Source organism: Pristis pectinata, chromosome 30, assembly GCF_009764475.1.
Source record: "Pristis pectinata isolate sPriPec2 chromosome 30, sPriPec2.1.pri, whole genome shotgun sequence".
NCBI lineage: Eukaryota > Metazoa > Chordata > Chondrichthyes > Rhinopristiformes > Pristidae > Pristis > Pristis pectinata.
Window position 1 is genome coordinate 16590653 of NC_067434.1, and position 26162 is coordinate 16616814.

General features: G+C 42.5%; 2 protein-coding genes across 2 annotated transcripts in view; one reads left to right on the forward strand and one right to left on the reverse strand.

Annotated features, from left to right (window-relative positions):
* vsir (V-set immunoregulatory receptor) overlaps window positions 1-21394 on the reverse strand; it is a 50004-nt gene extending 28610 nt beyond the window's left edge. The window contains exon 1 of the mRNA XM_052041600.1: window positions 21161-21394. Within this exon, the coding sequence (XP_051897560.1) occupies window positions 21161-21236 (76 nt within the window). The 5' untranslated portion in view covers window positions 21237-21394. The remainder of the gene's footprint in view (window positions 1-21160) is intronic.
* Window positions 1-26162, forward strand: part of cdh23 (cadherin-related 23) — a 710459-nt gene that overhangs the window by 584898 nt on the left and 99399 nt on the right.

Here is a 26162-nt window from a genome sequence, read left to right on the forward strand (position 1 = left end):
CAAAACAGTAAACCAAAGATAAGAAGACAACATGTGTCATCATGTAATGGTGCACCAGTGAATGGGCCCAGTTGGCCCTTTGTGCCTGCACTGGTAGCAATTAATCCCCCTTTCCAGTCCTTCACCATTGCCCTGCATTTTATTTTCCTTTTCAACTGCTTATTCAATTCCCTATTAAATGAGACGATTGTATCTGGTCACAGCTCTCATTCAGTCAGCACATAACCAGATCTCACTGTGCAGAAAATATCTACAGCATGCAACAGACCATTCAGCCCAACCAGTCTGAATGTGTTGCCCCAGATCTTTTTTCCAATCCCTGTGGCTACTGAGCCCTCAACCACTGAAACAGTTTCTGTCAGTGATTTGTGATCGTGAGCAAATAGCTGAACTGCATTGATCACAGTGTAGCTGAATGGCCTCTTTCATTTCCTCATTGCATTGGGAAGTATACCCTGAACTTGGTTCACAGGTGTCTTGTTTGTTTCTGCCCTGCTTCTCCAAATATGAGCTAGCAGTTCACCTCTAATTTAAAAATATCTTCACGTTGTTGGTCAAATCTTCATCCCCCTGAGTAAAACCTGGCAATCCCCACAGCCCCAAGAGGGAGAGGGAGTCCTTGCACTGTTTATTAATAGTAAGTCTGCGGATGATGGCTAATGTTTGCATTCCTCTTGGGCCCATTGTTTAATGAGCAATAAAACAACCCATCCCTGAGTTCCCTGATGCCACACTTGAAAATAGACAAGAAGTAAAGCATTCTTTTGCATCACGCAGGAAAGAATCGCCAAGAATGTCTGCTCATCCCAATAGCTGGGAGCTTATTATTGGGTTTGTCAAAGTGAAATCCAACCAATTAGGTCTTACTGCTTCTGGGGTACAGGAAGTACTCAGTTGTAATTCTTTTAAATGACTGTAGGGCACACTCACTGGCCTCTGCTCCTACATATCATTTTCCCATGTAGTTACTGACTGACACTGCCCACAGTCATTAAACAAAAAGAGATGCAACCACAGTTGTGCAGCAAGGATATTAGTTGGTTATTAGTATATTAGTAGATATTAGGATAACAGTTGGATGTATTAGCCTAGAAGTTCCTTCTCGCAATGCTGAAAAGAATGATGCTATGTTTGCTTAACACAGAGTAGAGCAAAATTTTGCTCATTTTGGAGTCAGTTTGGAGTCAAAATTTTGTCCTACTCTGGGTTATGCAAACATAGCGTCATTCTTTTCAGCATTGCAAGAAGGAACTTCTAGCTGGAAATTTGACAACTTTCTGGCAGAATTTTCTTGAGCACAAGCAAGATTGTTCTGGTGTGGAGGACCTGTAGATAATGCAGTGCCCACTGTTTTCCTCCAGTGTGGTTTCCAGCTGTCCAGACCTGAACAGCAACTCCTCTCCTCTCACAGAACTGCCAGCTTTTCCAAACATTGTTTCCCCTGAACTGGTGCTACTTCAAGGGCCAACATTCAAACTGCATTCTTTGTTGGACTGTCCTGCTGCACTCTGCAGCCCTGCTGTTCACTGTACACACTGCTTCTCCGTACCACTGAGTCTTCCTCACGTCTTCAACGACTTTCCTGTATTCAAGGCTGACTTTGACTGGGGGTTCGTTGACACCCAACACTTGTCTTGCATGCAAAGAGACCATAGGTATCAGAGATGTTACACAACCTTGGTGATTGTATGGGGGCAACACATGGGAGAACTCATCACCCAAGTGCTCATCCCAGGATTTTTATATTATCCAGACTTCTAAGAGGAGCAATGCTTTTGCAGGCTAGGCTTCACCAGGACAGTCACCAGATATGTGATTTTGAAATGCGGCATCAAACACAGGCTCACACACATGACAGGTGGTCAAAGGCACCTGCTCCTCCTAACCTCAGAACCCTTCCAGGCTGCTGCCACTGAGTTGCTCCAGGTTCTGCAGGTTGTTTTTGACAGCTACATTAGGGAAGTCAACCAAGTCTCATACTCAAGGAGAGGAGATTTCATACACTTTTTGCTCAACCCATAGGAGCAGGCAGAATGAGCAAGGGATTCGCTAACAAGTGCGGACTTCTCCAAAGAGCAGGTGTAGCGCAGACTGAGCTCGTGTGGTCTCCTTATTAGAGATCTCCTTGGCAGTTCCCTACTGCGAGGACCTGGCTGTAACCTTGGAGGGCCTCTGCAGCCTCCTTCCATAAAGAACACATCTCCTGCAGATAATGTCCTCCACCATCCTGTATGGGTCTCTCAGAGCACCCCCTTCCCCCTTGGGATCACTCTGCCCTCCCATCTCTTATCATTGCAACATCCATTCAGGAAGCAGCAGTATCCTTGGGAAAGCTGTAGGAATGCTGCTTCTGCTGTATGTCCCTTGAAGGGCTGCCTCCCAAGCTGGGAACGGCAAAGCTGTGCCAGCACCTGTGTGATCTTGCAATCGGTGATTCTGGTGACACATGCAGTATCTGTCACAACACGATATACGTAGAAACCCAGCAGAACCACAATGGGAACCTTGCATAAGAAGATTACTATCTAAAAAGGAGATTCACAAACAGTGTTAAGATGACACACAGCACTGTTTTAACACTGGTAAAAGGAAGAAAGGAGGGAATTTCTAGGCTAGATTCCAATCCATGTTAAACACCATGGACTAAACACAGTAGTGTTGGCTCAAAGTTAACACTCTGCTTCTGAAGTTTGGTTGAAATTAATAGAACAACTTTTCAGAAACAGTGTTTAGCACACAGCTGCAACAATATTGTGAGTTTAGTGTTAGAGCCCAGGGATAAGTACCTACTTACCCATCTCTGAGCTTGAGCTCACTGCAGAATTCATTCGACCCAGAGCTGTTATCCTGTCCTACTATACAATTTCCTCATGATTCCATCTGGCTAATGCCCCAGTGTTTTGGAATCAAGGTTCATTCCATTTGATTGGTTTGTAGTGACAGGACAATTTGTGCATTCTGCATTTGACACAATTCATATTTTCACTCCTCACACAGGACTTGTGGCCACATAATCCAGGCTGACACTTGAGTGCAGCACTGAGGGGGCACTGCACTGAGGGTGCCAACCTTCAGATGGGCTATTTAACTGAAGGCCCCATCTCTCCTTTATGGTAGTCACAAGAGATCCTGTGGTCCTGTTCTCTCATGACCACCATTTCTCCCTCACCTTTTCTGACATAAACAGACATTACTTGCCAAGAGTAGTAAAGTCAGAATATCTGGTCATTAGGGCTAGCTGTGTGAAAAATGACTGTCTTATTTCCCCCTGTAAAGACAGCAGCTATACTTTGCATTTATTTATAAGATGCAAAGTGCTTGGGGGGTTCCCAGAGGACGTGGAAGCTAATGGTCCCTTCAAGGGACAAATTTTAAATGGTCACAAACTCCTATAATTAAAAGGAAGAACACTGCACAGGCTGGAAATCTGAAATAAAACAGAAAATGCTGTCAGACAGGTCAGGCAGCATCTGCAGAGAGAGAGTAATAATTTTTCGGGTCAATGATCCTATAATTTAGCTAAAGTGTGCTAGATTCACTGAATGGTGAATTAGCTTCAAGCCACTCAATAAAAAGTTATTGACCTGAAAAGGTAACTCTGTTTCTATCTCCATGCGTGCTGTCTGACCTGCTGAGTAACTCCAGCACTCTCTGCTTTTAGCTCCAAAGTGGTGCATCTGTTATTAATTTTGGCTTTTTCCCGTCAACCTTCCTGATTTTGTTTCTAACAAAATCTGTGCATGCCAGGATGAAATAAACTTCAAGCCCTGAAGTGAGTGGGCTGCTGCTCTAACTGGAGACTCAAGGAAACAGACGGTCAGTATCAGATTGGTCTTTGGACTGCATTTCATTTACCCTGATTCATAGTCATGACCAAAGCCCACCCTTGGCTCCTCTGGAATATACAGCTTTGGATTGTGACTTATACTTTCCTGTAAGTTTTCAGACTTACACTGCATGAGCCCTTAGATTTTCATCCTGTTTTCATTAGAATTTCTTCTCTCTTTTTCCTGACATAAACAGATGTTGCTTGTATCTGTTGTCATTGTCATAGATGGTAGAAGCTTGGCGGCACAGTAGTGTAGCAGTTAGCATAACACCATTACAGCGCCAGTGACCCAGGTTCAATTCCGGCCGCTGTCTGTAAGGAGTTTGTACGTTCTCCCGTGGGTTCTCCCATGCATTTTGTTCTGCGTGAGTTTCCTCCGGGTGCTCTGGTTTCCTCCCACATTCCAAGGATGTACGGGTTAGGAAGTTGTGGGCATGCTTTGTTGGCGCCGGAAGCATGGTGACACTTGCGGGCTGCCCCCAGAACACTCTACGCAAAAGATGCATTTCACTGTGTGTTTCAATGTACATGTGACTAATAAAGATATCTTAAAACTTAAAGAGCTCAGCAATGTAATTCAAAAAGTAAGATATTGCAGATGCTGAAAGTCAAAAATAAAAGCAGAAAATGCAGGCCAGGCAGCATCTGTGGAGAGAGAAATAAGAGTTTAATGCTTCAGATTAATGACCCTTCATTAGAATGTTCCTGAAAGGTTATTGACCTGGAACCTTAACTCTGTTAGCATTTTCTTTCTTTCGCAGAAGATCTCACCTGCATTTGCAAGACATTAACTGGTTAAATATGGTTAAGATTCCTAAGGAAATTAAAAAGGTCGATTGATTTTAACATTAGGAGGACATGAATGTGTCCAACACCTTGTTACATATCGAAGTGCACATTAATCTCCTGATTTCTGATGCTAAATTGACATTTTTCCCCATTTAAACTAAACAGGCTAGTGGCTCCGTTGAAGAAACTGGCACATGAATGTCATTCAGCCATATCCATCCAGTCACATTACCAACATTTCGTTCTAGACTCACATAAATAGCTGATTGTTATGCAGTCAAATGCAGGAGCCATTTTGTTCAAACTGACATCCATTAAACAGGAATGAGATGTTATGACCGGCTATTTTGTTTTGGCAGCACTGATAAAGGGAGGAATGTTGGCAGCTCAAGTTGTTTTCAAAGCAGCTGGGAAGAGTTTTTGGAGATCTTTCCCGATCTGCTTTAGGACAGAAACATTAGGAAGTGGAGTCAGCCATTCAGGCACTTGAGCCTCCTCTGCTGTCCTGTTAAATCAAAGCTGATCTGTGCCAACTCCTCCCACACCATCCCCATATGAAAAAGTTACCCAGAAATATTCATTGATCTATTGCATCAAAGCACCAATTGACCCACAATATCCACTACCAGACTTTCACTACCCTTTGTGCCTAAAAGTGAATTCTCTCTATCAATCTTTGCCAGTTTCTTCAGTGGAGCCACTAGCCTGTTTAAATGGTGGTGGGTGGGGGGAAGTATTTTCATGTTAACGGAACGATCAAAATAAAAAGAGGAGAGGAAGAACACAAAGGGATGTGTGTGTTTGGGTAAAAGGCAGAAGAAAATGAGTGACAAAAGGGATGAGAGTGCAAGGTATCAAAGGATAATGATGGGACGAGGAATAAAAGGTTGGAGAAGTGTAAATGAGATGAGATAAGATATCTTTATTAGTCACATGTACATTGAAACACACAGTGAAATGCATCTTTTGCGTAGAGTGTTCTGGGGGCAGCCCGCAAGTGTCGCCACGCTTCCGGCGCCAACGCAGCATGCCCATAACTTCCTAACCCGTATGTCTTTGGAATGTGGGAGGAAACCGGAGCACCCGGAGAAAACACACGCAGAGAACGTACAAACTCCTTACGGACAGCAGCCGGAATTGAACCTTGGTCGCTGTCACTGTAATAGCGTCATGGTAACCGCTACACTACCGTGCCTGCCCACATGGAAGTAACAAAATCATTTGAAATTGGCTAAAGAATATTCTGTGGATGCTAGAAATCTGAAATGAAAATGGAAAATGCTGGAAATGCTCATTATCTAAAATTGTTATACCTTGTGTTAAGACCAGAAAACTGTAATGCCCTTAGTAAAAGATAAGGTGCTGCTCCTCCAACGTACATTGACCTTCAGCGCTACAGTGTTGGTGGCCAAGGACAGATTATCAGTGTGCAAGGGAGAGTTAAAGTAACAGGCATGCTTTCGGACTGAATGAAGGGTTCTGCAAAGCACTCACTCAATCTTTATTTACTCGCCCCAATGTGCAGGGGACTATTTTGCAAACAGCGATTATGAGATACAAAATACAATAATGCCTCTCGTTCATCCAGAATTCTCATGCAACCAGCAAACTTTTAATAAAAAAATAAGCTGGAACAGAAAATTTTATTTCAAGTATTATCCAAAATAAATGCAAAAAGATATTCTTAGTTTATTTATGTTTAGGGCAGTGCAGTTGTAGGCTGATTAGCAACAACATTGCCTTTGAAGATTTGGCCCTTCATATGACAGTGAGTACAGTCATTCATTTGATTTGATTTATTTTTCCTGTGTTTTACTTTAATACAGGTTGACCTTAAAATACAGTATTGCAGTGTTATTGTTAGTTAAAAGGGTAAGGAGATGACATACAATTTGTCAATTTAATTAAAGATTAATGCATAGAATGCTATGTATAGTGTGTGATGTGATGTGTTGTTTTGAGCAATTCTCATGCACCCAGTATATTCGTGCAACTGGCATTCCCCCCCAACCCCATCCCCCACATTCACCACCCCCCATGGATGCTAGATGGCTAAGAATTCTCTGTGGTAGATTAATAATAGAAACAGGAAACAGTGGAAGAGTTAGTGAGGGCAGGTATCCATGAAGGAAGAAACAGAGTAAACATTTCAGATCAAAAGATCACTGATCTGAGATGTTAATTCTGTTTCTCTTTGCACAGATGCTGCCTGACCTACTGAGCATTTTCAGTTTCTATTTCCAATTTCCAGCATCTTCAGCATTTTGATTTTGAAGATATGAATCTACTTTCATTCTTTTCAGTAAATGAATAATCTGGGGCAGGTTATGGGGCTCAAAGTCATTGAAGAAGGGGGCTGGATGATGATTCAATTCTGCTTCCCCTCTTGTTAGGTTTGTGCACCATGACAGATAACGTGCTGACACGGAGCTTGAACCCACAGTTTTCTGTAGTAATTCTTACTGAATCCCACAAGATGATCGTCTAGATAATATTGTGTGCAAAGTCATTACAATGCATTAGTTGACGTCACAAGAAAGATAATAAATCAGCCCCAAGTGCTGGATAAAGTTTCCAAACCCACACATCAGTATCAAATTATGACTGTACAAACTATATTACCATTGAACAGTATTGGCATTGGACTATTTTAATTTAAATAGGAAGGTTGGGAATTTTTAATCTAAAATTGTGATCTAGTGGGTGTGCACAGAAGCATGAGCTACACTTTTACTGAGAGCATCAAGAATGGCAACTGTAAAAGGTAAAGGAAGCTAGTTATACTGCAGGATGCGAGTCACATGATGCCCACCAGAAGACTGCTCTGCACCATTGGTTGTTTAATCATTAGAGATACTGCTAATTCCAAAATGAAATGGACTCAAATGAATGGAATTTATGCTGCTACTGGTGCTAGACCCAATGGTGTGAAATAGTCACTCTTACCTAGAGCTCTCATCATTTCAAAACTTCATGTCCAGTGCAGACCTGTAGGTGTATAAAGCACTACGCTCTTTACAGAGCTGCTGCACAAAGACAAAAAGTCAACAAAATTGAATTATTTCACCATGAAAATGAATTGTTGCTGTTTAAAGTGAAAGTACAACAGGGAGTAGATGGTGTCTTTGAGTACCATCATTGACAGGTATACTCGGCTTGAAGTCAGTGCAACATGGATTCCTTGGATTGATATCTGGGATGAGAAAGTTGTCTTTATAAGGAGAGTTGGGTTGTGTGTGCATTGGTGTTTAGGAGATGTCACTGAGAGATACAAGATTCTGAAAGGGGTTGACAGGGTGGATGCCAAGAGGCTGTGTTGTCAGGCCAGAGAAGCAAGACATAAACTCAGGATAAAGGGACTGAGACGAAGGAGAAATTTCTTTTTGCAAACAGTTGTGAATTTCTGGCACTTTCTACCTCAGAAAACTGTGAATGTTCCTCCACTGTGTATGTTCAAGGCCTGAGATGAATAGACTTTTTGACACAAAGGAAATCAAGGGATATTGGTTACAAGTGGAAAGTGGATGAGTTGGAGGATCAGGTATGATCTTATTGAAAATGGAGCAGGCTTGAAGGGCCAAATGGCCTCCTCCTCCAAGTTCCCAGGAGTGAACATCACCAATAGCCTGTCCTGTCCAACCACGAAGACGCCACAGTCAAGAAAGCTCGCCATCGCCTCTACTTCCTCAGGAGGCTAAAGAAGTTTGGCATGTCCCCTTTGATACTCACCAACTTTTATCAATGCACCATAGAAAGCATCCTATCTAGATGCATCACTGCTTGGTATGGCAACTGCTCTGTTCGGGACCGCAAGAAACTGCAGAGAGTTGTGGACACAGCTCAGCACATCACGGAAACCAACCTCCCTTCCATGGACTCTGTCTATACTTCTCGCTGCCTCGGGAAAGCAGCCAGCATGTGGAAAGGATTTGTGAAGCACTAGGGCTCTCAGTATACAACCTTTGCCCATGAAAAGCTTTGCACAAAGATATTTTCCAAAATATTAAATAAAGCCCAAAGATGCTAGAAGTACTCAACAAGTCAAGCAGCATCTGTGGAGGGAGAAGCATAGTTAACATTGTAGGTCGCTGACCTTTCATTGATGCTGCCTCATTTGCTGAGAGTTTCCATCATTGTCTCTTTTTATTGCAGATGTACAGAAAATGCAGTTTTATAGTTTTTGTTTTTCCAAAATATCCTTTATCCCAAATTTACAATCCTGGTAGTTTCTGAGTATGCAGCAAAATAAAAACATTTGAATGAGTCACTAAAATAACGGACATGGTTTCCAGAAGTCTCTGTCTCGAAACAGGAATTTGCTTCTGTTCAATATCAGTCTTTGTGTCTGAATCATAGAGCTCAACACATGCTTTTCGGCTAACCTTAATCTGCTCTTTTGAATATTTCTCACTTGTTGATTTGACCATTCATTATCAGTTTAACACTGCTTCATTGAGAGCTGCTGCACCATAGTGCCCTGTCTTTACGTGGTATAGTCTGCATAATTGAATAGGGTAAACTTCAATGCACAAGGAATTCTTTTAGCCTCGCTTCAGTCCACTTGCCACTAAAACCCACACCCATGCCTTTGTTAAGTCTATACTTGGCTCTTCCATTGCTGCCTCATTCTCAATATACATAAACCTATCCAAGACTTTGGAGCCTGTGTCCGAACTCGGTCCAAGTTCAGGAGACGCAAGAGACTGCAGATGCTGGAAGCTGGAGCAACACACAAAGCGCTGGAGAAATTCAGAGGGTCAGGCAGCATCAAGGAAATGGGCAGTCGACATTTCAGGTCGAGACCCTTCATCTGGACTGATGATCCAGATGAAGGGCCTCGACCCGAAACATCGACTGTCCATTTATCTCCATAGATGCTGCCTGACCCTCTGAGTTCCTCCAGCACTTTGCGTGTCACACCAGGTTCTGTTCACCCATCATCACAGTGCTCTACATTGCATCTTGCCCATATAGTGCCTTAGCTTTGAAATTTTCACTCTTACTTTCAAATCCCTCCCTTTCTTTGTTACTTACAATCCTCCAAGATCTCGGCATTCATCGATTCTGGCCCCTTGTGTGTCTCTGATTTCCAACGTCCCACCATTGAGAACCGTGCCTTCAGCTGCCTTGCCGCTAAACTCTGGAATTACTTCCCTTAATTGTGCACTCATTCCTTTAAATCATTCACCAAGATCATGGTCACCTGACCTATTATGGGGATTATTGCCAAATTTTGTTCCTTACTTCTGTGAGGCGTCTTAGAAGGTTTTATTGCATTGAAGCTGCAAGATAAATGTGAATGATTGTTGCTTTCTGGGGAACAGTCAAACTCGGATAAGTGGGGTTCATTTCAAGCTGTTCATTGAAAAGCAACAATAAAGAACTATTTCTATTGGACAAATGAGAGATTTGTATTGATTTTAAAATGTGACATACAATTCATGCCACTTCTCCATTATATAAATATATATTTAATTAAATATGTTATATACATACAGGCACAGTAGTGTAGCAGTTAGCGTAATGTTATTATAGCGTCAGCGACGCGGGTTCAATTCCCGCCGCTGTCTGTAAGGAGTTTGCTCGTTCTCCCCGTGTCTGCGTAGGTTTCCTCTAGGTGCTCCGGTTTCCTCCCACATTCCAAAGACACACGGGTTAGGAAGTTATGGGCATGCTATGTTGGTGCCAGAACGTGGCGACACTTAAGATCTTTATTAGTCACATGTACATTGAAACACACAGTGAAATACGTCTTTTGCGTAGTGATTTTGGGGGGCGGCCCGCAAGTGTCGCCACGCTTCCAGCGCCAACATAGCATGCCCATAACTTCCTAACCTGTACATCTTTGGAATGTGGGAGGAAACCAGAGCACCCAGAGGAAACCCACACAGACGCGGGGAGAATGTACAAACTCCTTACAGACGGGCTGGATTTGAACCTGGGTCTCTGGCGCTGTAAAGCATTATGCTAACCACTATGCTACCGTGCCTGCTTGTGGGCTGCCCCCAGAACACTACGCAAAAGATGCATTTCACTGTGTGTTTTGATGTACGTGTGACTAATAAAGATATCTTGTACTTTCAATTAACATAAATACTTAAAGCTCCCTGAACATACTTGGAATCATTAGAGATTATGTCATAGGAGGTTCCATCTGCCATTGTGTTTATTCCAACCAGAGAGTTTTCCAAACTCATTTTACTTCTCAGTTCTCAGCCCATAGTCCTCCAGGCTGTGGCACATTAACTGCCCATGGAGGGACTTGTTAACTACAAGGACGGTTTCTGCCTCAGGCAGACTTCCCACCTCGTCCACTTGTTGGGTGAAACTATTTTTCCTCAAATCCCTGCACGAATCTTTTTAAAGCAGTTAGGACTCACTAATTATACCTACAAAGCTTAAAAATTAATCTCACATTCCAGAAATGAATAAGTTGTAAAGTTTTACAATGTTAGAAATATAGGCAGGAAAATTGAGGAAGAGGAATCTGTGAACTTTGAAAGAAACCCTTTTTTAGGCCTCTTTACAGAATGTTTGTCTTTAAACTGAGCACTAGATTTCACAGAGAGGACACACAACAGCTGAGATTAGTTTGGAGGTATATCATTGCAACGGGAAGATCATTGTGAAATACAATGTGGGCTTTGGGAAGGGAGGTGAGGATCTATTTTAATAAAAGCTGATGTAATAATTCTTACAAAACTTGAAAGCCCTTTCTGGGAAGTTGTTTCATGATAAACCAGTGAAACTTCATGTGTCCTGGGAAGTTTTCTGTTGCATGCAAGTACTCCAGTCTGTCATACGGGTTATTCAGCCTAAGGGAGGGCGTGCATTTCATGATTGTACATTTATTAACAACAGGCCTTTTCCTCTCATTCCGGTTTGTGAGTTCATTCATGACATTAACTATCTCACCCTATTCTTTAGAACCATTGTGTGTGAACCATATGTTCCATAATCAGGCGTTCTTTAAGAGCAATCTAGTATTTTCCTCACTGAAAGTTGGATGGAAGTACTCAGATGTGACTAATTCTTTCAGTGTTGCTCACCAAGCAGAACTGATGGCACGTACTCCAGTAACACAAGATGCAATCACTGCAAATGCGGTAAGATGGAGAGTCTAATAACATTTCTGGAAGTAAGCAAGAGGCCAAAGTAAACTCTGTGAAAGACACTTGTCCCACCCAGAGTGGAGGTGATTGGGTAATTTCACCCATCAACCAAGTCTGGTAACCACACTACTATGAGTGACTGCAAATAACCTGATGCACAAAATTTGCATTTAACTGTTCTCCACTCACTACATTTTTTCTGGAGGAATTATCCTGCCTTTATTAGGAGAAGTTTTTTGTAGTTTCTGTTTCATTCCCTTATTAAATAGACTCTTTTCCCTGTGTAAATTGCCTTGTCTGATGCTGCTCGGTTTTTTCATTGCAGTTGGCATGGTTGTAGATTAACTGCATGCCTTAATAAAAATAAAGTGCAGATCTTAAAGGAGAGGTTTTGTGCAATATCTCCCTAAGGTTACATCTAGCCAGCTACACTCTCCAGAGCCCTAACCACCATTTTAGCATAAACCCAACCCCTTGCTCTCTCTCTCTCTCTCTCTCTCTCTCTCTCTCTCTCACACTCTCTCTCTCTCTCTCTCTCTCTCTCTCTCTCTCTCTCTCTCTCTCTCTCTCTCTCTCTCACACACTCACTCACTCACTCAAAAATTGGAGCTTCCAAGTAAAATAGTTTAATAATCTCTCCTGTGGGCCAATTGCAGCCTGTGTGGTCACTTGGAGCACCGACTGCTCTATGGATCTCAGCTCCTTGGCCTATTGAAATCCTTTGAGTCCCTGAAACCGATGCCATGTGATTTCTTCATTGGACCATTGAAAATTGGTGTTTTTCATTGGTATATTTTTTAACAAAGTGGTTTAAATGAGTTATTAATTTCTCTAAACAAGTGAATAACCCTGATTTTGTTTTAAATTCTCCCTGGCAACTCCAGTTTTCTTGGTTCACAGAGATGCTCTCAGCCTGAGTCATTTGGCAGAGGTTTCAAAACTTTTCAAACAAAACCACTTGCAGTGATTTGAAGAACTGGTTTCAAAAGGGAACTGGAGAGATGTTCAAGGGGAGGAGGATTTACAAGTGTACACGGGACTGAGCCAACTGTTTCTTGCAGCAAATCAGCGGGAGATTGATGGGTTGAATGGCCTCTTTCTTCACTTGAACAATTCTCTAATTTCAAGTGTGTGTGAATGAGACGAAAAGAAGGGAGTCTTTTGAGAAGTGAAGGCCAGGGCAAGGGTGAAATCTTAGTAGATTTCATTTTAATTACATGTTATGCTCAAAAGCAGAGAATCACAGTGTATATTTCCTGACGAATGTTATGTTTTAACCCGACTCACGCCCTTAATGATAATTATTCATATTTCCCATGAGGAAGTGTTCTAGCAGGCACAACAAGAGCTCGATTAGAGGCTAATTGCTGTTGCAAGTTCTATAGATTAACAAGTAGACCCTGGTGTCACCCTTTAGAAAAGCTGTCCCCCTTTACCATGTCAGTCTGTGATTCAATTCCACCACTATTCTTTCACTGCCAAAATGGTTTGAGAGAGAGAAAAGGAAGCATCATAGGGAACTGGCACCAAATTGGCAGCACCTGGTTATTTAAATCCCTTTTTTCTCTTGGCATCTAATGTACATCCTTCGTCTATAGGAATCCCTCCTGCAACTTTAGATAACCAAGCTTAGTGTTTACCAAATTGAACCTAACATGAAACCTTGTTGTGTTGGTTCATTGGAATCTCTTAACAGTTTTATAGAAATATAACCAGGGGTTTCTCCACTAACTGAGCAATCCTTTCCCCCCTGCTCTCACCCCAACGCATCAGTAGACCATTCATTCAGCTCATTGCTGCTAATGGGAGCTTGCTGTGCGCAAAAGAGGTCTTTATAAACCAGTCCAAAACTAATTCATTCTGTGATCTTCACAATATCCTGTGAGATCAGATGAAACAGCACAGCAATGAAGCTCATTACGTTAAAGAATTCTTTTATTGTAAAATCCCATCGGAGTTACTCTCTCTTTGTTCAGGGAACATGGTTATCCCAAAGCTTGAGCACAGCTTTGTGCTCCTCACACCCAGTTTTTGTTGATGTATTTATTGTTTATAACCTCACACTCCCTCTCCACTATTAGTCTTCAGTTGGCAGTTGTTTTTTTTTAGTTTGTTCGCTGGCAGGATGTGGTGTTGCTTGCGAGGCCAGCTGGCACTGATCCATTCCTATTGTCCTCAGAGCTGAGCTGCCTGCTCAATGGACAATTAAGATTCAGCACACTGGTGGTTCAGGAGCCAGGTGTGGGATGCCTGAAGGATGTGCACGGACATGCAAGTGAGTTTTTACAACAACATGGTAGCAGTTAGCATTATCGATACCAGCTTTTAATTCCAGATTTAGTTACTTTCATTTAAAATTATCCAGCTGGCATGATGGGACTTGAATTCATGATCAGTGATCTCTGGATGCTACTCCAGTAACTTAACCACGATGCCACCATACACCTACCTGTGGTTAAGGGCAATGTAGTGACATGTCTCTGTGGGGGCCGGTGTTTGTTCCTGACCTATTGGCTCAGGAAGTTGTCTACAAACCAGAGGCAATTTTAGAAAAGGTTTGAAGAATCTCACAGCACAAGAGGAGGACGTTTGGCATCTCATTTTCCCCATTGCCCTGCAAATGACTTCCTGTCCAATTACAACACAAGAGACTGTAGATGTTGGAATCTGGAGCAAAAAAAAACACAAACTACTGGAGGAACTCAGCGGGTCAAGCAGCATCTGTGGAGGGAAATGGACCCCCTTCGTCTGGACTGAAAGAATAGAGGGGAGATAACCAGTATAAAGAGGTGAGGGGAAGGAGTGAAGCGAGAGGTGGATCCTGGTGAGGAGGACTGATAGGCAGATGGAGGAGGGCAGAGTAGAAATAGTGACAGAGGCTGGAAAGTGACAGGTGGAGGCAACAGAGGGCTGCAGATGGTGCGATCTGATAGGAGAGGAAGGTGGAACGTGGAACCAAATAAGGAAGGTGGGGAGGGCCCCCAATTACCCTGTTTCTTTCCCTTCCTCCACCTATTCCATCTGTCCTTCACCCACACACCCCTCCCACTGGGTCCCCTCCCCTCACTGTTCCCGTCTAACCACCCCATCTCCCTGCTCCACCTTCACACAGAGAGCACCAGAAGTCAGGATTGAACCCACGTTGCTGCAGTTGTGTGGTAGTAGCTCTACTAACTGCGCCACTGCGCTGCCAATAACATTCTGTGTTTGGGCAGCAGTGTTGCAGCTTCACCAGGCTGGCTTCTCATTTGTAGGCAAACCTGGACCCGTCACAGCAATTTATCAGTACCTTAACCACGATGATACAATACTCCTAATTCTTATTGAAGGGACTGAAGTTACAGGAGTCTGGACCTGCTCATTACATGCCTCGCTGCATTACTCACTGACCCCGGTTTGTCCCCTGGCTCAATGATAATGGTAGAGCGAGGGATATGCCAGCCCAGTTTTAAGCTGTCTGTAAGGAGAACCCTGAGTGTCAACTAATACTTAACTGACATACTGAAAAAGGGCTGTCATCAAGCCGGTTTGAATGTATCATTCTTGGGAATAAATGAAACACTGAGGCTGGTAATAACAAGTAACAATATTGAATCAATTGCATTTTGCACAAAGGCCAGACCATGGGATGGAGGGTGTCCTCAGAGTGAAAATGGAAGTTAGCCTCTACAAAGACGATATGACAGTCTCTCCCACCAGTACTGTGGTGGGCATCTGCAACAGATACGTAGACAAAGACAAGGCCACAGGGTTAGTTTGGCAGCCCTGTCCTTCAGGACATCTCTGGCTCTTGCTGATGGAAATTGAACCCTCTGTGCAGAGGACATTCTAGACTCCTATTATTTTCTTCTTGGTGTTCAACATGGAGTAGTGGTGTACATGGCGGTCAGCAGGAAGTTTCCTTATTTGTCGTCGACCTGACACCAAAAGACTCCATGTGGTCTCCATTAAGAGCCCAGGGCCTCTCCCTCCTGATAGTATGGCACTAAACCACCATGTTTTTTGGTGGGACAGGTCAAACCAGGGCTTATCGTTCAGGAATCTGAGGGGTTGGCTGAAGAGAATGATTCTGTTAGGCTGTTGTCAGGCTGTGGCTCGACTAGTCTATGGGGCATTTCGCCCTGTTACTGGGCTGGTTAGTAAATGCTGGTTCAAAATGATCATAAGATTTTCTAGAACACTCCATTTAACATAAAATGTCATTTCAGAGGGCAAAGTGAATTACAATGAGGTTGCTTTGGAACGAAAATTTGGGGTTTTGCAAATTTTTTTACTTTCCAGGGACAAACACACACTGTATCCCATGAGTGAAGGAATGTTGAATTATCCTGGAATGTTCTGTGTAAACAAGTTGCATCTATTTCAGTCATTTCAGTGCCTTGTGAGATATTCTATAGGTGTAATGTTCCTTCATCTCTTTCACAAGAGATGTGACCAGATGCTGGACCTATTGAAACAGGAGCATGGAGCTGTGGAAAGATCAGCCAATGCAGTGCAATGGAGATGTACCTGAAGGATTACTGCAGTCGACCCATCGAGACCACATGGGCTCTTTCAAACAACCGACCGCTCTAACGTTTAATCCCCCGTACCCTCATTTTCTTTTACATAAAGTATGTATCAGATAGGGCAGGCACAGTAGTGTAGCGGTTAGCATAATGCTTTACAGCGCCAGTGACCCGGGTTCAATTCTCGCCGCTGTCTGTAAGGAGTTTGTTCGTTCTCCCCATGTCTGCATGGGTTTCCTCTGAATGCTCCGGTTTCCTCCCACATTCCAAAGACATATGGGTTAGGAAGTTGTGGACATGTTATGTTGGTGCCAGAAGTGTGGCGACACTTGCGGGCTGCCCCCAGAACACTCTACACAAAAGATGCATTTCACTGTGTGTTTCGATGTACACGTGACTAATAAAGGTATCTTATCTTATCTTAGATTCCCTTGGAAGGTTACTTCTGCATTTCTTTCCACCTCCCTGTCAGGCGCTGCATTCCAAATCATACTATTTGGTTGCATATATAAATAAAATTCTCCCCATATCAATTTCTTTCCTTTGTCAATCACTGTAAGTCCGTGCCCACTGCTTATCAACACCCAGTCAGTGGAAAAGGTTTATTTACCTTCTTGATTTTAAGATCGCCATCAGATTTCCTCTTAACTTTCTCTGATCTAAGGAAACCAGCCCCAGGATTATCAGTTTATCCCACTGAGTAGTTGTTATTCCTCCTCCCTGGCACTAGTCAAATAAATCACTCTTGTACCGTTTGAAAACTCCTTCAGCTTGATGTTTAACCCCTGCACTCTGTGGTGAGGCTAAGACTGACTAATCATTATTTCTTACTTGCATTTGGTCAGTTGTTTACACTGAATTCAGGCATTCAGTGTATTTTGCCCTGTGTTCTGTAGTCTTAGTTGCACCTTAAACTATGTTATTTAGTAATTAGTATTGAAGGCATTATTTTCAAGTTCCGTATTCTTGAGTATTTGAAACCCAACGTACTGTCTTTTAAAATTGAGTGTATTTTCAAACTAAGTGCTGGTTCTCTGCTAACCTGTGTGGGGAAACATATAATTGAAGCAGATGTTTCAGGTGGTCAGCCATCTGGACTGGACTGGAAGGAAATGGTACTGGGGGCTTTATGTCTTGTTACGTATTTGTTTACTTCACTTTACTCTCACTCCCTCATCATTCGAGAGAGGTTTTCCTCTAGGACCTTGGTGAGGTCCCCTGAGATTTCTAGGACATGTTCCTAGAATGGGCAAAGGCCAAGTTCTCTCAGATATCCTTCACGGGGAGCTCTCATCCGGCAAGAAGTACACCACAGCTTGATGGTTTGGTAATAACATCTGGGGAAAAAACATCAGGCCAAATGAACAAATAGCAGCACACAATTCACATGGATCAGTGAAGAGGAGTATGCCCAACCAGCAGAGGTAAAGCAATCCAAAAGGTATCAACCTTCTCAAAAACAGGAATCAGAGGAGATCAGTTGCAGCAACTGCTTAATCATGTCAGACTTTTAAAGTCACAAGCAATGCTGTCTGCAGAGCTGGTATAAGAACACAAATTTCCACCTCTTTTATACAGCTGGAGACCCATGATGACCATTGCCTGAGAAGTCACAGTACTAGCACGTACTGCAGTGGAAAATGTGACATAGTCAGTTTTTAGATTCAGAGCAGAGAAACATACACAGTGTAATTGATTTTCCATGAACATAAAATGTGCAATGTGTTGAAAACAGCCTCCACATTTTTTCCCCTGCTCTGTGTGTGCGATGTCGCACACACAGATAAAATTCTGGAGGAGGAAAGGATTGATAGACGGTATTTGGGACTTTCTTAGATATTAGAGATGAATTACTGTGGAAAGAGAGGTGGTGTATTAAATTTGGCCATTTCCAGTTCCAACCAGGCTGATTCAAGGAGGATATTGAGCCAACATCCCACATCAGAGAAACCAGAAAGCAAACAGAACAGAAGCTTCCACCCCCACTGTTCCTTCATCTCTCTTCAATACTTGGGAGGGAGGAGAGATGTTGGGCAAGCACTGGTGTAGTTCCTGAAACTAGGAGATGTTTTCTTTGGGAGGTGAGGGAGAGAGAGATGGGTGTAATTGTGGTCTCTCTGTCATCATCCTTTCCATAAAGTGGGTTAAAATGCTTCATTTTATGAGTGGCACTTGAGCAAAGGCAGGTTTTCCAACTTGTGTGTGACCTGATTCATTGGCAGTCGAAGGTTAGTCAGGTAAGTCAGTTCATCACCTTGGAGCTCAGCATCCCGATCCCTTTGACCACCTGCCCTATCCCTGCCTTCGCTGTGGGTTTCTAGCATCACCAGCCCTTGCCTGTCCCTGATTTTGTTCTTTCTCCACCCAGTAGCCAATCACAACCACCACAAACTTCCTCCTGCAGCCCACATGGTGGGCTGGCCCATGGGGACCAGTCCCCTACTGGATGAAGTACTGACTCCCCTCCTCACCCCTCATCTTAGGACCTCTCCATTGCGGACCAGTCGGAATTCAGACATTACACAAGTTTCTCTAAGTTCTGCACTGTGTGCACGTCAAGGCCTTTCTCATGTATGAAAGACTTTTACAAGCACACAGTACGCAAAACTGATTCTATTGCGCATAATGTTGTGACCTCACACACAGTACAATATTGCAACAGGGAGCCACACACATAACATTGGCCCACTGTGCATTGCATGTTTAATACACTCTTTGATGCAATTTCTAGTCACGGGTCTCCATCTATACTGAGCATCTGGTATTACATTAATTCAGCTGGATGGATCATTTTAATGAAGCAGGAGACAAGACCATCATGTCCAACAACCAATATAGCACTGACCCAAGATACTTCATGGACAATTTTGAAGCATTATTGGACACAATTTGACACCGAACCACAAAAGCCATTATTGCAGCAGTTGAACAGAAATGAAGCTAAACTTTAATAGAACGTCTTGGAGGAATAGACTGAGGTGGAAAGACTTGGAGAAAGTTTTTAAGAGACTAAGACCTTGGTAGCTGAAGGTTCGGGCTTTAGTGATGAAGTGTTGGAAATCAGGGATGCATGGAAGGCTAAATTGACCAACATGTCAAATGCTGGCACAATTGCATAATGGATTTTCAAAGTCCATGTTGTTTTCTTTTTGCCCACAATGACATCTCCTAAATAAGTACCAAGTATAGAGGACAACTCACAACGACAGTGTTTATTCAGCCTGTGGGCCCTGCAGATGACACAAGTGTCACCCCAGCAGAAATATGAACCTATAATCTGACACCGCTTGAGACTCAGTCCATTCTTCTGAAAGCAAAAGAAGGAAATGAACTGTGACTTGACCACAGATTGGGACGTAGGCTTTAGTAAATGAGGACTTGATTCCTTGATGTGGTCTATTCTTTAAGAGGGCGAATAACCTTTTTGTTTTCGAATTCTGTTGTACATTTCAAGTTACAGCTACCAATTCTAATTTCATACAATAAAATCTGTAGCAGCACTGAACGATGAGCAGCGTCAGTAAAACAGTTTAGTACATTGTGAGCAGGATGCTCGTTACCTTGTGAGTGTGTTGGGGAAAAGACACAGGACAGAGGATTTCACACACTGTCACGTCTTTACAGATATGAGTCGGTTACTTACTCCGAGCTATTGTCTAGTCTGTTGTACTTTGTATGGATAGCTAGGAATTACTCAATGCTGTAGCCATAAAGAGAACTGGGCAACAGATAACACATCAGTACAACTTCAATAGAGCTTTTAGCATCCTTTAACACAGAACAAAACTAACATTTTTAATCACGTTTCACATGCCCAGAATGACCTTATTTTACAGCCAATAACTAAACCCTGTTTCATGTAAAGGGATATGATTGTGCACACAAACAGCACTATGATAATGATCAATTCCTTCAGTGTTGGGTGGGATACAAGCACTGGCTAAGGCACCTTGCTCTTCTTTGAAGTAGTGGCATAGGATTTTATTACACCCGCCTAAGATGACACAGGGGATGCAAGTTTTATTGCCTCAAGGCAGCACCATTCACGCTACATCGCACATTCAGCATTGCAGCATGAATACCCCCACCTAGATACATTGCTGAGGTCTCTGCAGTGAGACTTGAACCTAAAGCCTGCTGACTCAGAGGCAAGTGACAGGTGCCTACAAAGCTACTGCTGACAGAAAAGACGCAGGCGTCTGTAGTGTAAATATTATGAGCAGTGCTTAAATTTTGCAGTAGCCTTGAGTAAAGTTATTCCAGTTGTACATTTGATGTACTTGCTAGAAGGCACCAGAAGAAAAGGGTGACTAGGTTTTATGCACTTTGAATGGGGTGGGTGTGAATGAGCTGTCCTGACTGTGGTCATTTTGACAACAAAAACAACAAAGAATCGCAGGGTGTAACTGAGCACTGCCTCTTTCAGAGATCTGTAACATCCTGCTGAAGAGTTGCTTGGTGGAAGCCCCATTTAGTGAAACAACTGCTCTTGAAATCCTGCAGAATACAGCTGGCTGTATTAATTTGCATTCTACTATTGCAAGAAGTGTGTGAGGAACAAGAGGACAAGAAATTCAGGAACTAAATAAAGCTTTGGTCAGAGTTTGTCTTAACTTTGCATGGTCTTTAAATTTAAAGACCTTTAAAGTTACACCTTCCTGTGGGGAAGAGTGCACAGTGACAGATGCAACTCAGAATAAGAACTAACTGGGTTATTTTTTTGTGTGTTTTGCTTGGAAACCCACAATTTGGTTTGGAACCAATTTACAACTCTTATAAAAACACCACAACTTGTAAAAATAAGGGAATCACTATTTCAGGTCTGCAGCAAGATTAAGTCAAATTTGACATTGCACTTCAGAACTGGCACCAGTCAAGAGTATTGTTAATCATATGCAGCAATTTTTCACAATCTTTCTTACCTTTTGTAACTGTGCCGAGAAGCAGTATGACAGTCCAGGCTTGAAGCTGAGAACTTATCCTTTTTTGAACATCCATTATTTTGTTCTTCTTTCCCCAGACTTATCTCCTTTCATCTGCTAACTTCCACGTCTGAGTGTATGTGCTTGAAAGAATGAGAAAGAGAAATGCTCGGTGATGTTTACTGTGTGAGCTTTCAGCATTGACTTCAAGCCAGTCTCTGCGAGGGATTCTTTATTTCATAGGCTGTGGCTCGAACACTGTAGAGGAAACTTGAAACTACTCATTTGCATGAGGCGGACTCACGGATTTTTTAATTGGCCCAGGCTTCAGTAACTGGTGCACTATTGCTACTATCAGACAGTACTTTATACGAGTTTATACTGAAGCGAGACAGAAGCAGGCTGCTGCCTATTCCCAGCCCTTGGCAAACTGCTCCTCCAAGCTCCCCAATAATTCAAGGAGGTAATTCAATGAATGCATATGCCAGTCTAGAAAAGTGGGACACTCCATCAAAGCTGAAGCCCAGAGACTGCCCTGAATGCCCACATTATGACACATGAGGACATGTGTTACACTCACTGTGCAGAGACTAGGTTGCTGTCTCTGGTTGACCATGTTCCCAGTGCTCTAATGGCTTTATATCCAAAGTTCATTCACCACCCCCCTCAACAATATTTCTCCCCCATCTCCAATATGATATGAAAGAAAAAGCACAAAGTTCCAGAAATTCTACAGCATCTGGGTTAGTGGATCCAGCAGCACTACCTCCTGGCAGCAAGTTTTGTCACGTATAAGGCCCAAGATAGGCAATAGATCAAGCCGGTTGAAAGGACTTGTCTCCCTCATGATTGTGGAACTAGTGGTGGACAATGGAGAACCTTTGGGTCACTGTATGTGGCAAAAGGAGAAGGAGCATCAGGCCTGGAGTTCGAGCTCCTTCTGGAGGGCTGATGTGATTGGAAGCATCAGAGGGAAGAGAACAATTGGGAGAGGGGGTCATTGATGGGAGGTCAGCTCGTGATCAGGTGTCAGGATGGGTCATGGACATACAGAACAGACATAGATAAAATCCGTTCATATAGCACACAAAAAGCATTGCACTGTCCCAAAATAATTTCTTCTTAATTTGTTTTCATATCTCAGTATTAGATGTATTCGGCTATAAGAACGTAATAGAATTGGGAACATAAGAGACTGCAGATGCTGAAATCTGAGCAAAAGACAAACTGCTGGAAGAACTCAGCGGCAGTATTTGCGACAGTTGACATTTTTGGTTAAGACTCTTCATTTGGACTAAAATAGAATGTGGAGGAGGCCTCTTGCCCACCCCACCATTCATTATGATCATGGCTGATCTTTTACGTCAGTACCACTTTCCTGCACTAAATACACATCCCATGATTCCCATAATATATAAAAATTGATCAATCTCAATCTAAGTATTCTCACTGACTGAGCACTCACAGCTCTTTTTGGTTGAGAATTCCAAAGATTCCTTATCCTCTGGCTGAAGAAACTTCTCATCTCAGCCCAGAATGGTCATCTTATTTTAAACGTGAAAACAATTGGAGCAGGCTAAGCCATTCAGCCCTTTGAGCCTGCTCTGCCGTTCAATACAATCACACTTACTCATTGTTACCCAGAAGGAGGAATCAGGTCCACGCCAGCTCCCAGCAGAACCCTATGTCCCATTCTCCCTCCTTATTTCCCTATAGCCCAACAACTTATTCTCTCTCATGTACCGGTCCACACCTATTGATTCTTTTGTCACTTACCTCCACAAAAGGAGTAAGTTGCAGCAGCCAATTGACCCACCAGAACTTGTGTTGGCCAGATCTACTTTCTCAATGCCATATTCTCACTCCCTCCCCATACCCCTTAATGCCTTTTGTGTCCAGAGCTATATCTCCCTAGGCCTACCAATCAAGATCTCCTTGCCATAAATCCACATTGACGTTCTCTATTTCCACTGATGTTTTATAATAAACTTTTTACAACTTTGTCGTAACACAATCTCGCCCAGTTTTGTGTCGTTGGCAAATTCATAAATATTACATTCAGTTCTCTCGGTGAAATCACTGATGTGTATTGTTAACCTCTGGATCCCAAGCACCAATCCCTGCGGTACCCCACCAATCACCACCTGCCAACTGAAAAGTACCCATTTCTTCCAACTCTCAGTTTCCTGTTTGTCAACTAATTTTCATTCATGTCAGTACATGACCCACCAGTCTCCATTAGCCTGTGATGTGACTGTCTAACAAAGGCCTTCTGAAAATCCAAATATACCTCATCCGCTGGTTCTCCCTTATGTATTCTCCCAGTTACATTTTCAAAAGACTTCAGTAGGCCTACGAACCAAGATCTCCTTGTCATAAATCCACATTGACATCGTCTATTTCCACTGATCTTTTAATAATAAACTCTTACAATTTCTCCCCTACTCATGTTAGGCCAACCAGTTTGTAGTTCCCTGTTTTCTCTGTCCTTCCTGTTTAAATAGTGGGATTACATTTGCCACCCTCCAATCTCCAATCTCTGTGACATACACTTTGTTATATCTTGTAAACCAGAAGAAAAACATCTATGTCAGTTCTCTTTCTCCTGTTAACCAACCGATCTTCTATCCATTCCAATATGTTACCCCTTGCACATGAACTTTTCTGCAATAACTTTTGAAGCAACACCTTATCAACTTCCTTCTGGAAGTGCCTTCCATATTTTCCTGTCTCAGTCTATGAGAGACCCACATTAAGTTGAGTTGATCTTTTCCCTTTTACATACCAGCAGAAGTTCTTGCAATCTGTTTTACATTTCTCCCTAGCCAACCCTTCTGCTTTCCGTTCCAGTATCAATGTGTGGTCCTCCATTTCTGAATTCTGAATTTTTCCCAATCTTCAGGCTTACTGATGTTTTTTGGCAATGTTATAAGCCTTTCCCTTTGATCTGATACTTTTATTAACTCTTGTTGGTCATAAATCACTTGATAACGCAATACTAACTATTGCTTTCTTTTAACCGTCTACTCTTTATAACCTTATCTATTTCATCATAACCACCTCACACCTCATGTATTTGTAGTTTGTTTTTATTCAGATTCAAGACCCTTGTTTAAGGTTGAACTTAATCGCTCTCTGTCATATTATGATTACGGACCCCAGAGGCCCCTTCAATACCAGATCATCAATTAGCTCTTCATCATTACACAGCAGTAGATTTAAAATGGCCTGTTCCCTTGTTGGTTCCTCAACATACTGATTTAGAAAACCATCTCTTATATACTCCATGATTTCATTCTCTAAGCTATTATTACTAATTTGTTTTATCTAGTCTATGAGGTTAAAGTCCCCCATGATTGTTGTATTACCATTGTAACATGCATCTCAAATTTCCTGATTTATACAATGCCCTAAGATTGCATTACTGTTTGAGAGCCGATGTACAACTCCCTCCAGTGTCCTTTGCCCCTTGCTGTTTTGTAGCTCCACCCAAACTGATTCCACATCTTGATTTTCTGAAGTAAGATCCTTACTCTCTACTGTCTTTCTCCCTTTCTTTAATATCGGGGCAGTCTCACCCTCTTTTCCATTTCCCCCATCTCTTCGAAAAGTAAAACCTACTGGAATGTTTAATCTCCACCTTTGATCATCTTGCAACTGCACCCCATAATTACTGTTAGAATGTATCTATTTGCTTTTATTCAGGCATTTAATTCATCTCTCTTACTATAAATCCTGTGTGCATTCTGATGCAATGGCATCAACCTTGTCTTCTTTTCCATTTTTTTCTACCTCTGACTGTAATCCAGGTAAACCTGTGTATTTGTATGCACTGTACCTTCTCCATAGACCCTGGTTATCAATACCCATTTTATTACTCTCACCTATGCCTTGTCCTTTCTCTTTAACTACGTAAACTTGTCCTCACGAGACCACAACCCCCTCACCCCCTCCCTCCCCCCATTCACTTTAAAGCCTTATCTGCAGCTTTGTTGTATTTGCGAGGACACTGGGTAAAGGCTGACTCAGGTCAAGCTCACCCCAACAGAACAGTTCCTCCTTTCCCTGGTACTAGGAATGGTGCTCTGTGAGGTGAAACCCATTCTCACATATCAAAGTTTCAGCAAATGGAACTAGCTTAGATTGGCGTCTTGGTCAGCATGGATGAGTTGGGCCAAAGGGCCTGTTTCCATGCTGTATTACTCTATGAGAATTAACTTTTAAAATGGAAATAAAATGCTCCCAACAATATGCAAGAGATTAACCTTCAGCACCTGGAGATTCGGGTCAATTCTTAGGAGTTGGCATGCTTAGGTGAACCAGGGGTTAACTGAAGCTTCATTTGAGTCACATTTTTTTGAGATGTTAAAGTGCAGAAGATGCACTGGATTTGCCAAAATCCACAGACTTTGTGAATATAATGAAACCTTGCTGTTCTTCTGACTGTTTATGTTGATTCCGTGATTGTGCAGTGCAGCTTATCCTTGCCAGCAGTCAGCCACTATTTCTGCAGAACCTCTGGTATACCTGCAACATAAAATCACCTGCAACTGGAACGTTTAGACAGCATGGGCAAAAGGAATAAAATTTCACCATTTTAAAGAGAAGGAGAACAGAGAGGAACATAGACAAAAAACTTCAAAGACAATATAATGGGGAACCTACTGGTATACCAGTTCCTGGGTTTATAAACAGAAGCTTAAAGTGCTAAGGCAATGAAATTTCAACACTGACATATGGATTTTTGTTAGGTATGAATGTGCGTGGGAATGAACCCAAGTAAAGTAAATGGGGACTAGCTCCTCCTGTTCCTGTATGTGAGTCCCAGCAAGGCTGGAAATAGGAAGATCTGGTGATGTTAAGCTTGTAGGGGTCCTCCTCTGCTTTTGTCTGAGATCGAATCCCTTTCTCATTTACACTTCGAGTGTGAGTACATGCACATGCACACGCATGTGTACACCAAGAGACTTTCTCTGCTTCCTCTTTTATTTTTGGTGCATTG